The 14,948-nt window shown below is 38.8% G+C and overlaps 1 protein-coding gene across 1 annotated transcript in view; it reads right to left on the minus strand.

Moving 5' to 3' along the window:
* Positions 1-1,227: 1,227 nt before the first annotated feature.
* Slc39a12 (solute carrier family 39 member 12) overlaps positions 1,228-14,948 on the minus strand; it is a 99,697-nt gene continuing 85,976 nt past the window's right edge. The window contains exon 13 of the mRNA XM_038334700.1: positions 1,228-1,492. Coding sequence (XP_038190628.1) covers positions 1,364-1,492 — 129 coding nt within the window. The 3' untranslated portion in view covers positions 1,228-1,363. The remainder of the gene's footprint in view (positions 1,493-14,948) is intronic.

The following is a 14,948-nucleotide window of genomic DNA, read 5'->3' on the forward strand; positions in this document are numbered from 1 at the left end:
AGATCTCAAGACTCTCTCAGACCCACAGAGTCAGAGGTTCTGATGAAAGCAGCCACTCGTTCTCTCTGTAGTTAGGCTTTAGCTGTCCCTGTTGTACACTGAGTTCTCATACACAATGGCCCAAAGTCTCTAAGCAAGCACAAAAGAGAGCTAGAGAGGCCCACTTCATTTTGAGATCAAAGCAAAGTAGCTTTAAAAGATTATGTTTGGGTTGGGGCATGATGAAGAATTTTTCCCAGCTGGCAAGTAAGAGGTGGGAGAGATACATAACCGAGTGCCGTGAGTCACAGTCAGAGCAAATGACCTTTCCCTTGTCAGGGCCCATCATTAAAAATGAAGAAAAATAGTAGGCATCCATGTTCCAAAGGACAAAATGATTAAAGCTGGGGTTGTTTTGTCTTTTAATAATAGTCTAGGTTACCAGTAATGTTCCTTGTTCATGAATTTGCTTGCTGATTTCCCATTTAAAGTGACCCCAGAAATAATGCAAATATATCTTATTAGTAAGATCATACACACAAACACACACACACACACACACAGAGAGAGAGAGAGAGAGAGAGAGAGAGAGAGAGAGAGAGAGAATGAGAGAGAGAGAATGAGAGAGAGAAATATATAGAGAGAAATAGAGAGAGACAGAGACAGAGCCTGTTATAAAATCTATGAGAGGTGAGTCATTAGATTCCTGCCTGATTCTTTGTTACCTTACTAACCTGGGAGCATCATCACTTTTTCTTGCCTAGGACAGATGTGCTGACATTTACAGAGGGACAGACACAGATACTCTGACATATCTTTTGGGCTTCTCAAGTTGTCTATTCATATATAGTGCTAAAGCAGGGCTTGATTCTTCCAGGTGACCAGGCTATACCAGCTTGGAAGAGAGGATCTGTATATAAAGTAACAGAAGGTGCTTGAAACCACCACTTTCAAACTAGCCTTTATTATACTTCTATTATCCTATTTGCTTATGGTTTATAGATCACATAAAAAATAAATGTATTGTTAACATAAAAACCCACAAAACTGTTGCAGTTGATTTTTATACCAACAGGCACCTGTCTGTTTTAAATGCAACAAATAAACATTCTTTTTAGAGAAATAAAATTTTTACAGTTGACTAGAATTCAGAATTTTCAAACAACACTGACCATTACTGTGGTTCATCACAGGGTCAGAAACAAAAGTAAACAATTCAGTGCAAGACAGATTTACCTTTATATATTTCTAAAAATATTACAATACGTAATTAATAAGATAAAATACACTCTTTGCCTAAAATAAAAATACTGAATTTAGTAATCAGCATAGAGAACACATAAGAAATGAGATATAATTTTGGAAGACATTGAAGCATCTTAACTTATATTCTAATATTCTGTTCATATGCAGCTAAGAGCAAAAGAGAAAGCCAGCCTAGGATCAATCCAACGTTCTGCAGGAGAAACGTCATCCAGGGTCGCTGTGTTTGAACATGAGTCATTTCAGGAAGCTAAAAAAAGAACGAAAAACCAGAATAAGATCCAGATATATTCAACTGCTGAGAAAAGCTTGGTGGGAAAGCATGAGTTATTCAGGACTTAATAATCTTCAAAATTCCCCAAATAGTTACCCAGTGTTTAGTACCTACTCCTGCCATTAGTTTGAAATGTAAGTTAAATGGAGCCACTTGCTGGTGACTGGAAGGACTCTTGCATTGGCAGAAGTCTTAAAATGACACAGCTGTCAACGGAAGCCAACTTTCCCTTTGTTTTCAGAATATGTTTAAATGTGAGATAAACAAGGCATGAAAGGTACAATTTCGGATTGCTCCATTGGGCTTATGAAACATCTAAATGTACCAGCTTCTGCAAAGCACTCATGTTTATTTACCGTGAAAGAGAAGACCAAGGTCCCATGACCTTTAGAACAACAAAGAAATCCTCAAACATATTTTATCCTCAAACAGACAAGTGGAAATAGCTTCATGCCTATCAAATGTCACAGCACCATTTGGAAGAAAAGGTGCATCCAGGCTTCTGTAGAAAGAGCCTAGTGTGGTTTGGCTTGTGTTAGCTCAAATTCCTTACCCTAACAAGGTCATAGAGAGTAACAAGCAAGATCGTTTCCCTTGGGATGCATAGTCTCAGGTCAGTGTATTAACTCATCTAACTTCATGTTGGCATCACTGAGAGCCACTGTTGGATTCTTAGTTGTGTCCTTGACTTCCACTAGATGGCAGTTACTGTAGATGTCATGGGCACCTCGGGCGCCTTGTAATGACAATTAGAAATAGATAACTATTTTTCTGGTACTGTGGTAATTAGTATATATCCAGATTATATTAGTTTATATGTATAATAGACATTATTTATTCTTAAGAGCTTAAATTTGGTGGTATTCTTAAAGAATCAAGAATACCAACTGAATTTACCCAACATCTTTAAATGTCAATAGTTTAAAACAATTTTTGGCAGTTTACTCCAAAGCTAAGCAACATAATTATATTTCAATTATATCTCCTGTGGTCACTTAATGGCTTATATTTTGAATAAACTTATTTCTAAATGCTGAGCTAAGAGTCCCTTTCTTCCTTCGTTTGCAAATAAGATAGTTGTCACTTACTGTATGTGGTTGAATTAGCAGCACACTCCAGGCCTCGTGCCATGTGCCTGTAGTCCCAGCACGTGGGAGGTGGAGGAAATAGAATCAGAAATCATCTTCAGCTATATAGAAAATTTGAGGCCAGCGTGGGATACGTGAGACTCTGTCTCAAAAACTAAGTCACAAAAAATTCCAGCAGTTGTTTAATTTCTTACTGTTCTTTATTAACCTAGGCCTATGGTCCTGCTGCTTTCTTGGAGTGTCTAACAGATGGCAGAGGAATGCACCTGTCTGTAGCAGTCACAGAACCTCTGCCAGTGAGACATTCATTAGTCCTGTAATTTGATGCAGATGGCATCCTGCTCAAGCAAACACCACAAATACTGCATGTTCCAAGAACAGCGTCCTCATAGACTATACTTTTAAAGTGCTTATACTACAAAATATGACGTTCTATTAGGTTTGCATATACCCTCATTTATATATCGTTCCTGTGTTTCCTCTGCCTCTCTTACTCCTCACAGTCCTCTGAGAGATAAATTGCTTAGCCCCTGTATGTGGAATCAGCATCTCTACAGATGTGGGACTAGATCCAGGGCAGAGCCAAGTCTGCTCCTTCAGAAGTACAAAGGCCAGCTCTGTTTGCCTTTCACCCTCACCTGTTGTGAAAATTCCGCCTCTATCATTGGAACAAAAGGTTGGAAACAACAAAGTTAAAAGGTGATTCTTCCTTCTCATCAAACAAACTTCCTTTCGCAACAGACAAAGGCTATCAGAGAAATCCACAGCTGGCTAAGTGCAGAGAATAATAGGCAGCTGTGGGCATCAACCCCAACTGGTAAATATGTAATATAACTGCTAGACTAGGGTCGGGGAACACGGTGGTAGAGGGGGCACAGAGACTGTAAGAGACCGAGGACCATGTGGTCTATTGGGACATCATGTTATCTACAAATGATAGGAAAGCTTCACCAGTGAAATCTCAAGTATATGGTCACCTAAACAAGACCCTCATTACATGCCAACATGGGTGGGAAAAGTCTCAGAAGGTCCCATCCCTAAATGAAGAGCTACAGGCAGTTAATGGTTGCTGAGGAAAGAATCCATCTTCTCAAAGGATGAGCCCCCTGACAGCTTATCCATTCTCAAGTGGTCAGCCATAACCACATACACATACAAACAACATTAACTGGGCTCAGCAGGATGTGTGAGTGTGGATGTATTTAGATGTGTATTTTGCGTATATGTCTATAGCAATTGTTAAGCAAAAATTCATGAATTTGAGAAGACCTGGGAGGAATTGGAGTGAAAGAAAAAAGGCAGTGAGAAAATTGAAAAAGCTATAAATATAGTATTCATGTATGAAATTCTAATGTGTATATATAAAATTTTAATTTAAAGAAAGTCCCATACAATTGAGAAGGAAGGAATACTACCAAACTAGCTCTATAAATTTCTAAAATAATTAACAGATGATGGATAAAAAGAAGCATATAGATCATTTTCCTGATGGATGTAAGATTCAAAATTCTCAACAAAATACTTGTAAGTCAAATTTGGCAACACATTTTAAAAAATCATATACCATGATTAAATTAGCATCATCCCAAAACTGCAAGGACCTTTCAACATATGCAAATCATTAAGTGTAATATAGTAATGAATATATTTATGTATTGAAATTACATAATTATTTCAAATTGATGCAGAAAAGACCTGTGACAATGTTTAATATCCCTTTATGATACAGGATACTAGGAATATGTGCTAGTTGGCTTTTTGTATTTGTAAGTTAGTTTGTCTTTTAATTTTATCAACTTGATGCAAGTTAGATTCTCTAGAGTCATCTAGGAAAAGTGAGAAATTGCCTCCATTAGATTGGCCCGTAAGCAAGTATTTCAGGCATTTTCTTGATTGATGATTGGTGTAGGAAGGCCCAGCCCACTGTGGGTAGTGCTACCTCTAGGTAAGGCCTGGGTTGTATAAGGAAGCAAACTGAGCAAGCCAGTAAGCAGCATGCTTCCATGGTCTCTGCTTCTGCTCCTGCTGAGTTCCTGCCCTGATGTCCCTTAAAGTTGGACTGTGCTATGTAACTCTCAGTACTCTCCGTCCTGCTGGTACCCTGGGCTGGTTTCTCTCCAGGTCCTGCTCACCAGCTCCTGCAACCGCTTATGAAATAACTGCTCTGAGGCTTATTATCAGTCACAATTGCCTGACTAATGTATTAAGCTTCTTACTGGCTAGCTCTAATTATTAAATGTGCCCATTTCTATTAATCTGTGTATTGCCACAAGGTTGTGGCTTACCAGTCAGACATGTTACTCTTTTAGCGGCTACATGGCATCTTCTCAGTCTGTCTTACTTCTCTGTCTCTTCTTTCAGATTCCCCACCTAGTTATAGTCTGCCTGTCCATTGGCCAAAACAGCTTTTTTCATCAACCAATAAAAGCAACACATATAAAGAAGGACATCCCACATCAGTGACATGGAAGTACAATTCAAATAAACTCTTTTCTCCATCAAGTTGGTTTTGGTCAATACTTATCACAGTAATGAAAACTTAGATTGAATAAAAGAATATTACCTAACATAACAATTCCTAAAGTGCTGTCTCTTCCAACATTATACTAGGGAAAATTAATGTGTTAAGTCTAAAATCAAGACTGAGACAGTGGTATCCACTTTCTAGTCTTCTAATATAATGTTTGAAATTGTAGCTAGAGCTACAAAATAAAAAATTACACAAACAGGAAAAGAAGATGATGTGATAACATAAAACTGAAAGATACAATAGTCTCAACCAGAATACTCTTAGGTCTGATGAACACAGTAAAATAGCAAAACACAAAATCTACATAAAAAATTAGTAACTTTTCTAAACACCAAACTTATAAGAAAGAAATTGGAAAAATATTCCCATTTATAATAACTTAAATTTTAAATAAGCCTAAACAAGAAAATAAAGGACCTTTAGAATGAAAACTTTAAAAACAATGAAGAAAGAAACTGAAAGAAATACCAAAACACTTCTCAAGCCTACAGATTGGCAGAACAAATAATGTCTATAATATGAAAACTGATCTACCAATTAAATACAATCTCTGTAAAATTTCCAATGACTTTTTCACAGAACTAGGAAAAAGCTAAAATGTGTATGAAAATATAAATGATCACACAAACAACTTGATTAGTCTGCAGCAGAAAGAGCAGCACTGGAAGTAACACAATATTTGATTGCAAAGTATACTGTAGACCTACAGTTACAGAAGAGTATGTTAGTGGCAAAATAAAAACTTTATGAAAAATGAAATATAAAAAGAACCCAGAAATAAACACATAATTTTCAACAGTGATGCCAAAAATAAATAGAAAAAAAAAGATGGCCTCTTTAACAAATGGTGCTAGGAAAACTGCATCCACCTGCAGAAGAATAAAATGAGGCTCTGGTCTATCACTGTATAAAAAGAATCTATCTATTCAAAACAGATTAAAGGCCTTAATGTAACGAGAAAACACGTCAGAGCACAAGTGTCAGTAAAGACTTGCTGAAAAGGCTTCAATAACCCAGGAAATAATGGCAAGAACTGACAAGTGAAGCAGTGTAAAATGAAAAAGCTTCTGCACAGCAAGGAAGCTGACTGTGGAGAAACAGTCAACTGAATGGTAAGAAGTCATTGCCAGCCATACACATTGATGGAGACTTAGTCACCAGAATCCACAAAGAACTCTGGTTAAGAATACTTGCTACATAAGCACGAACTCTTATGTTTGAATTCCCAGCACTTACCTTAAAACACCACAACCCTAGCACTGTATGGAGTACAGTGGTGCTTGCTGACTGCCAGCATAGTTCTAGGTTCAGTGAGAGACTCTGCTTCTAGGAAATAATGTAGAGCAGGTGTATGGACATGAATGCACAGACACATATATGCAAACATGCACACATCACACACAAGCATACAGAGAAAAAGAGAGAGAGGGAGAGAGAGCAAGAGAGAGAGAACTCAAAGATGAAAGCTCTAAATCATTTAATCCATAAGTGGGTAAATCAACTGTACAGACAGTTCTCAATATGTGTGTGTGTGTGTGTGTGTGTGTGTAAATGGCTATATGAAATGGTATGTGAAACAGATATTTGATATCCTTAGCTATCATAGAAGTACAAATTGGAACTACCTGCATTTATCTATTGATTTATTTTGGAGATAAAGTTCATTCCATGCTAATCAGGATGACTAACATCAAGAAAAACAATAGGAGATTGGGAATCTGACTCAGTGGATAAAGTTCTTGCCATGCAAGTGTAAGAACTGGAGTTCAGCTCCCAAGATCTCCCATAATACCTGGGTAGGTGTAGCTGCTGCCTGTATCTTGAAACTCAAGGAGCAAGGGATTCCCACAGTAAGACAACCAGTTAGACTATCCAGTTGCTATGCTCTGGGTTCAAAGAGAAACTACACTCTTGTGAAATAGAGTGTACATCAACTTCATGTCTCCACATGCATGTGTACATGATACACATATGCTTCCATAAACAAGTACACATACATGCACTGTACATCCATGCATATGCAAGGAAAGTTTCTGAATGCATCTCAAATGGTGACTGTGTTATAAATATTATGTCATTCCTATCCCCATGTGCCATTCAAAAGGCTCATAATGCCTATTTCCAAAAGCAACTCTCTAGGCACCTGAGTCTGTTTTCCTTAGCTGGACCCAGAAAGTGAAGTTCCATAGACACAGCTCTAACAGCTAGCACAAACAGTGTCTTAGATGTGCATTTCTGAGTCTATGAAGACAAGCTAATAAGGCATCATACTAAAAAAACTACATAATGATGTGGAAAAGGCAGCAGTACAAAGTAAAAGATAAAAGTGGTTTCTGTACATTATAAAAGAGAGGAAAGATAAGCAGAGAGAGCATGAATATATTTATGGAGGTGAAAGTTTACTGTATAACATGGCAGTGAAGGATACATGTCATCATATATATTTGTCAAGATCCATGGACACAGAAGACTCACAATGATAACTAATAAAAAACTTTAGACTTTGAGTCAAAATAGTAAATCAAAATTGAATAAATACCTAAACATATGAGATTCAAAATTACAATATTCTTAAAAGCAAGTTTTGAAGATTCATGAAAACTGATTTATCATTGACTTTTTTTAAGATATAAAACTCCAAGAAGAGAAAAGTGGTATAGGATGTCCTTCTGTATTTGTGTTGCTTTCACTGGTTAATAAAGGAACTGCTTCAGGCCTGGTGATAGGGCAGAACTTAGGTAGGTGGGGAGACAGAACTGAATGCTGGGAGGAAAAAAGCAGAATCAGAGAAAAGCCATGGATCCTCCGAGGTCGAGGCCCCCACTCCCAAAAAAGTTGGTCCAGAGTGCTGGGAACACTGTTTAGAGAGTATTGATTATTACTTATATTAGATAGAGGGTTGGGATGAAAACTATGTTTGTTCAAAAAAAGAGGGGATAGTAATAGTGGGCAATAGAGTGAATACTTGTGAGTTATTATTCATGGATAATTTACATTGGTATAATTTTTGCATATTGATACAAGTTCAAATTATATTTGTTATTTTTGCTTACATTATTTGTACACCTATGCAAAGTTATTCTGTCAGATTGTATATATGTATGTTCTTATCTCTGCTTAGGACATTTTGTATATTGATAAAACTTTTAGAATATATTTTCATATTGCATTATATATTACTTCTACCTCTGATGAAGATATTTATAGATTGTTTACATTTTGAGGTCTTTGTCCTCATTTGTTGCACATTTGTTTATAGATTATTTAATATTCTGACATGAAGTTTAGTCTTTAAGTTATACAGATATTAATTATTATATGTCAATAGTTGCTCATGTTTGTTGTACATAGTCAGATCAGTTAGGTTCTTTAGATACACAGAGATTATATTCTGTCTAGATCGGTAATCTTCCAACACTTCAAGGATCTGTGGAACACGACATTTAAATAACTTAGGGTTCTGTTGACATGAGACATGATTGCTCCTGACAGCATCAATCTATTCCTGAGAGAATGTTGAGCACCAAAGACACTCCACTCGGAGCATGTTTTCTCCTTGGCAAAACTGGCCTTTGGGCAAGGAACTGCCCATACTTCAACCACTGATAAAGGTATCTGGAATAGATAAACAGGACACAAGAAAAAGACTATCAAATCTTGCTAAAACAGGGTAAGGCAGTTTTTTTAAAAAAAATTTCCTGCCTCTGAAAATGGTCTGTCAGCTACGTTAGGCCTTAGCCAAAATTGATTGCTTCAACATTGCAAATGAGACTTTGGGCGATTGCTCAGGTAGCCAATTGTCTCCATCATATATTGCTTGCTTTGAAAGCTGCTTGATTGCATTTCTTGCCTGCTCAAGTAATATTTCCCTTCTCAGGCCTTCGATGGGGTTGAAGATTAGATAGTCATAGTTACTTTCCTCATGATTTAGCCAAGCTTTTTTTCTGATGCAAGATTTAGACTCCTTAAATAGAATGTTTATTAAAACATTTGTCATATGTTCCTTGCTTAATATTGCTTATGTTGTTTGCAATTTTATACTTGGTATCTATTTCTATTGTATATAGTTGTACTGGGTTTGGATTGATCTTGTTTAGACAAAATAGGGAGGTGATAGGGGAAGCTTTGTTAATCAGTCATCTTTAAGAAGTGGAACCTAGTCAAGGCATAGCTTCCTGGAGCCCAAGAGAAAAACTAGAATGGACCAGGTGCTCTCTCTCTCGGTGATTCCCGTGGGACACAGCGGAACTTGGACTTTCCATTCTTGTGGCGTGAGTTTCCCCTTATAATAAGTAAAAATATAATTGTTCATTTTTAAGGTAGCCTGGTTATTTCCCAAATCGAGCTAACTTCTACAGAAAAGTAGGTGAAGTGGACATAATCAAAATTTATCCTTTTACTCACAGGGAATTATAGCTCTCACTCTCAACAAAGAAGCTTCATTTCACAGCAGGAGAGACTATTGAAGAAATCCACAGTTGGTCAAAACACAGAGAACAGATCAGGGGTTCCAAACCCAATCAGTGCATCTACAGTGCATCTTGTCCTCTCAGGGCTCAGGCACACCCTAGAAGAGGGACACAAAGACTGCAAGAGCCAGAGGAACAGAATAACTGCTACAAAATAGTACCTTCTACATATGAGAGGAAATCTGAAAATTCTGTTCCCTAAAGATACCCTATAAAATGAGACCAGTTGACATGGAATACAGATAAAGAAATCTTATAAAGTTCCTCCCCTACAAGGAAAGCTATAGGCAGTTAGTGACTGCTAGGGGAAGAAGATCCAGTCTTCTCTAGGGATGAGCTTCTTTAAGATTTTCCAATCACAAGTGTTCAACCCTAAACACATACACATGTGAGCCACACTAAATGGATTTATTAGTATATATATATATATATATATATATATATGCATGTATACATGTACGTGTGTGTGTGTGTGTGTGTGTGTGTGAAAATAATAACTAAAGAAGAAAGGGCAATAATTTAAGAGGTAGTTGAGGTATGTGGAAGAGTTGGAGGAAAAAGGAATGTGTGGAAGTGATGTAAAAATAGTACTACTATATGAAATTCTCAAAAGCATTAAATTAAAATGTAGTCTTTATAAATTAAAAAATAATCTTTGTACAGACTTAAAAGGCAGTCAATGGAATGGGAAAATATTTGCAAAAAATATTTGTTCAATAAAGACAGTACTCAGAATATGCAAGGAACTCAGAATTCAATAGCAGGAATATGCAGATGACTTGAATAGAAACTTGTCAAAGAAGATATACAGATGGCTAATAACCACAGGAAATGCTCCCTGGAGTCAATCCTCTCTAGGGAAAGGCATGTGAAAACCGCAGGGAGACAGATCTACATCTGCAAACTGTCTCTTCTGTGGGTCAGCTAGGGCAGCTCTAGTATACTAACTGGTTGGGCATCTTCAACAGTATTTCATTAAGCTCTGGAGCCTGGGAAATCCAAAACCAGGTCACCTATAGAATCTGTGGAATTCTGTGTTTCGTCCTGGTTTATGAAATTCTACCTTCTCTTGTATGTTCACATAGCCTAGAGAGTACATCTTCACTCTCTCCTTATGAGACATTCAGTCCAAGCCTGTTATGTAGGCTCCATCCACCTGATCCCATCAACTCTCTGACCTCCGAGGGTGCGAATACATGTGCTATACATACAAACTGGCAAAACATACACATAAACCTAAAAATGAAGTGTAGCGCTCCATTTGTATCCTAGCAATCTAAGGGGATCTGGCCCCTTTGGGTGGGAATCCACAATCTGTTACCACCAGGGCCATCCCTCCTAATATCATCATTCTAGGGATTAAAGTTAAAGTGTTGATTTTGCAGAGGTGCTAATATGCAATCCATAACAGCTAATCACTTTAAAAATAAATAATACATTTGTGAAAATACAAATGTAGGTGAGGATATGAGGAAATTATAATCTTTTTTCTGTTGGTTGTGATCATCTAAATTGGTACAGCCACAAAGGAAACTAGTCTGACAATTCCCCGGAAAATTAACTGTCAAATTGCCATACTGCCTAGTAACTCCACTCCTAGAAATATGTCCAGTCTGCATGTAATGATTTAAGTCATCTGTTGCCATATAGTCTCAGATAGATTTAGCTAAAATGATTTATCTCATAATATTAAAAGAATTACCATTCTGGTTTTATCTCTGTTGCTGTGACAAAACACTCTTTCCAAAAGCAGCATAGGGTAGGCTTGGGGGCGGCAGGGATGTGTCAAGGTCGCCGGGCAAAAGTTGGGAGCAGGTAGTATTGAGCAAGAAAGTCGGGACCGTGAGGAGTGCGTTTACCCATTGAGACGGTGGGACAGATCTAACGGGAGACCACCAAGTCCAGTTGGAATGGGACTGATGGAACAGGGGACCAAACCGGACTCTCTGAATGTGGCTGACGGTGGAGGAGGACTGAGAAACCAAGAACAACGGCGATGAGCATGAACTCTACAGCATGGATGGGCTCACTGTGAGCCTTGTCAGTTTGGTTGCTCACCTTCCTGGACTTAGGGGGAGCTGGGAGGACCTTGGACTTAACATAGTGAAGGGAACCCTGATGGCTCTTTGGCTTGGAGAGGGGCGGAGTGGGGGTATGGGTGGAAGGGAGGGGAGGGAAGGGGGAGGAGGAGGGGAGGAGATAGAAATTTTTAATTAAAAAAAAGAAAAAAAGTTGGGAGCAGGGAGGTAGGTGTGGGTTGGGGAAAGGGGGAGTTGGGGAGACGGAAGAATAGGAGGATTGGGAAGAACTTGGGGAATGGAATAATTGAGATGGAAGAAGGGTGGATATGTGAGCAGGGAAGAAGATATCTTAACTAAGGGTGCCATTTTAGGGTTGGCTAGAGTCTTGGCTCTAGAGGGGTTCCCAGATGTCCAAGGGGATTTCCCCAACCAGGTCCGTGGGCAGCAGAGGAGAGGGTACCTGAACTGGCCTTCTCCCACAGACACACTGATGAATATCTTGCATATCACCATAGAACCTTCATTTGGAGGGATGGAGATAGAGACAGAGACCCACATTGGAGCACTGGACTGAGCTCCCAAAGCCCAGATGAAGAGCAGAAGGATGGAGAACATGAGCAAGGAAGTCAGGACCGCAAGGGGTGCGTCCACCCACGGAGATGGTGGGACTGATCTAATGGGAGCTCACCAAGGCTAGCTGGACTGGGACTGAATGAGCATGTGATCAAACCGTACTCTGTGAATATGGCTGACAATGAGGGTGGACTGAGAAGCCAATGATAATGACACTGGATTTTGATTCTACTGCATGTACTGGCTTTTTGGGAGCCTAGTCTGTTTGGATGCACACCTTCATAGGATGGGGGCCTTGGACTTCCCACAAGGCAGGGCACCCTAACTTTTCTTAGGACTAGAGAGCAAGGGGGATGGGAGTGGGGGGGAGTGGGAGGGAAATGGGAGGATGGGAGAAGGTGGTTTATTTGACTAACACTTCCAGGTCATAGTCTATTTATGAGGGAAGTCAGTGATAGTGCTCAAGCAGGATCTTGGAGGTTGAACATTAATTTTTGCACACTTAGCTAACTATCTTATACAGTTCAGAACTACCTACCAAAGGAATGGTGCCAACCATAGTGGGCGAGGACAGTCTACATTAATGAGCAATCCTTCACAGACATGCCCATAGACAAATCTGATCAGTAGTCTGATTCAAGTTGCTAGTTTAAGATGCCCAGAATAAACCATTCATAGTGACACCAGTATCTATTAATTAAAAATTTTTTAAAAGGATACTCTGGAAAGTGTGCACATGTGAGTATGTTCAGGCATTCACAGTGTGGTTTAAAGGAGCAACTAAGACATGTTGTAAGCAAGAAATACCAACATTTCCAGGACCTGGTTTCCCTACATTACAGAGTGGGTTTGATATGTTAGTAATGCAGTAGAAAATATAGAAAGTATATTTAATTGATTTGTTGTTGGTTTACAGAAATATCAGAAGATTTTCAAAGTTGTTGGTAGAAAGGACTCATACTTCTTTCTTCTGAAAAGAGCTATCAACATCAAGTAATCTTAATTTTGCTTCTGAACTGGGTTATGAATGCTGGGCACACATTCCCAGTGAGTTCCCAACACAATGACAGTGAATGCTCCGAAGATGGACGCTATAAAGACATCCCACACTAGCTCAAAGATGGACGCTATAAAGACATTCCACACTAGCTCAAAGATGGACGCTATAAAGACATCCCACACTAGCTCAAAGATGGACGCTATAAAGACATCCCACACTAGCTCAAAGATGGAAGCTATAAAGACATCCCACACTAGCTCAAAGATGATGGACACTATAAAGACATCCCACACTAGCTCAGAATTGAGTATAATAAAGGGTTATTTATTTAGGAGTAGACTCACAGGTCACAGTCCTCTGCACCACAGGGAAACAAGAACCGTGACCAGCAGCCAGAAGAGAGAGTGAGTGCACACTTTATATCAGCATTAATAGTATAAGAGGCCATGCCCAGGTGGGCTGGTATCTCAAGGGCAACTGGCTAAAGGAGTTCCTATAACAATGCTTACTGTCTAACCTTTGTTGAAAACAAACATGCACCTAAAGACCACTTCACATGCCTTTAAAATTTCCCTTTCTGTGGATGAATAACAGCCAATGTGATTACACTTACATATTGTCAAACTTCTAGAAAAAGATAATTTACTATTTTTCATATCTGAAAGGGCATATTGTATCAGACAACCTGGTGATGGTAGATACTGCTGTGGGACAATGGTCTTATATTCTGTCACTTGTATTGTATTGCTTTAATAAAATGCTAATTGACCAGTAGCCAGGCAGGAGTTAGAGGTGCGGCAACAAGAACAGGAGAATTCTGGGAAGAGGAAAGGGTCAGTCTGCAGTCTTCCCAGAGGAAGCCAGATGCAGAAGAAGCAAAACGAGAAAGCATCACTGATAAAAGATACCAAGCCACATGGCTAACACAGACAAGAATTATGGGCTAATTTAAGATGTAAGAAAGAGTTAATAAGAATCCTGGGCTAATAGGCCAATCAGTTTATAATTAATGTGGGCCTCTGTGTGTTTTCTTTGGGACTGAATGGCTGCGCAACTGGGCAGGAAAGGATACCTCACATGCCTTTAAAATTTCCCTTCCTGTGCATGGATAACAGCCCATAGGATTACACTTACATACTGTCAAACTTCTAGAAAAAAATTACTATTTCTTTTAGATCTGAAAGGGCTTATAGTATCAGACAACCTGGTGGTGATAGATACTGAATGAATTTCATGGCATTTCTCTTAAGTAATAAAACAATGAAATAAAAGGTAAGGAGGGGATGGTAGGCTGAAAGATAACTCAGCTGGTAAAGCGGCCACCACGCAAGCTTGAGGACCATAGTTCTATCCCCAGCACTCAGATAAAAAGCTTTATGTACTGATACATGTGTATACTGTCAGCATTGGTGAATCAAAGGCAGGCAGATTCCTGGGGTTCCATAGCCAGTCAGCCAAGCCTATCAGAGAGCCCCAGGTTCCAGGGAGAGACTTTATCAAAAAGTAAAGTGACAAAGAGCTATAGACAAAACAACTGCTTAGAGCAGGAGAAATTGAGTTCCCCAGGAAGAGGTCTCTAATTCGTTATCCAATCCCACGGGATCATATACAGACAAGTAATACTAAATAAACTGAGAAAGTTGTATTTATATATATTTGTGTGTGTGTGTGTGTGAGCGCATGCACATGCATGCCAATGTGTGTGAGGATAACAAAAGAAGAATCTTATTCAAAGTTGATCTCTGGTCTCT

The sequence above is a fragment of the Arvicola amphibius genome, chromosome 6, assembly GCF_903992535.2.
Source record: "Arvicola amphibius chromosome 6, mArvAmp1.2, whole genome shotgun sequence".
NCBI classification, from domain to species: Eukaryota; Metazoa; Chordata; class Mammalia; order Rodentia; family Cricetidae; genus Arvicola; species Arvicola amphibius.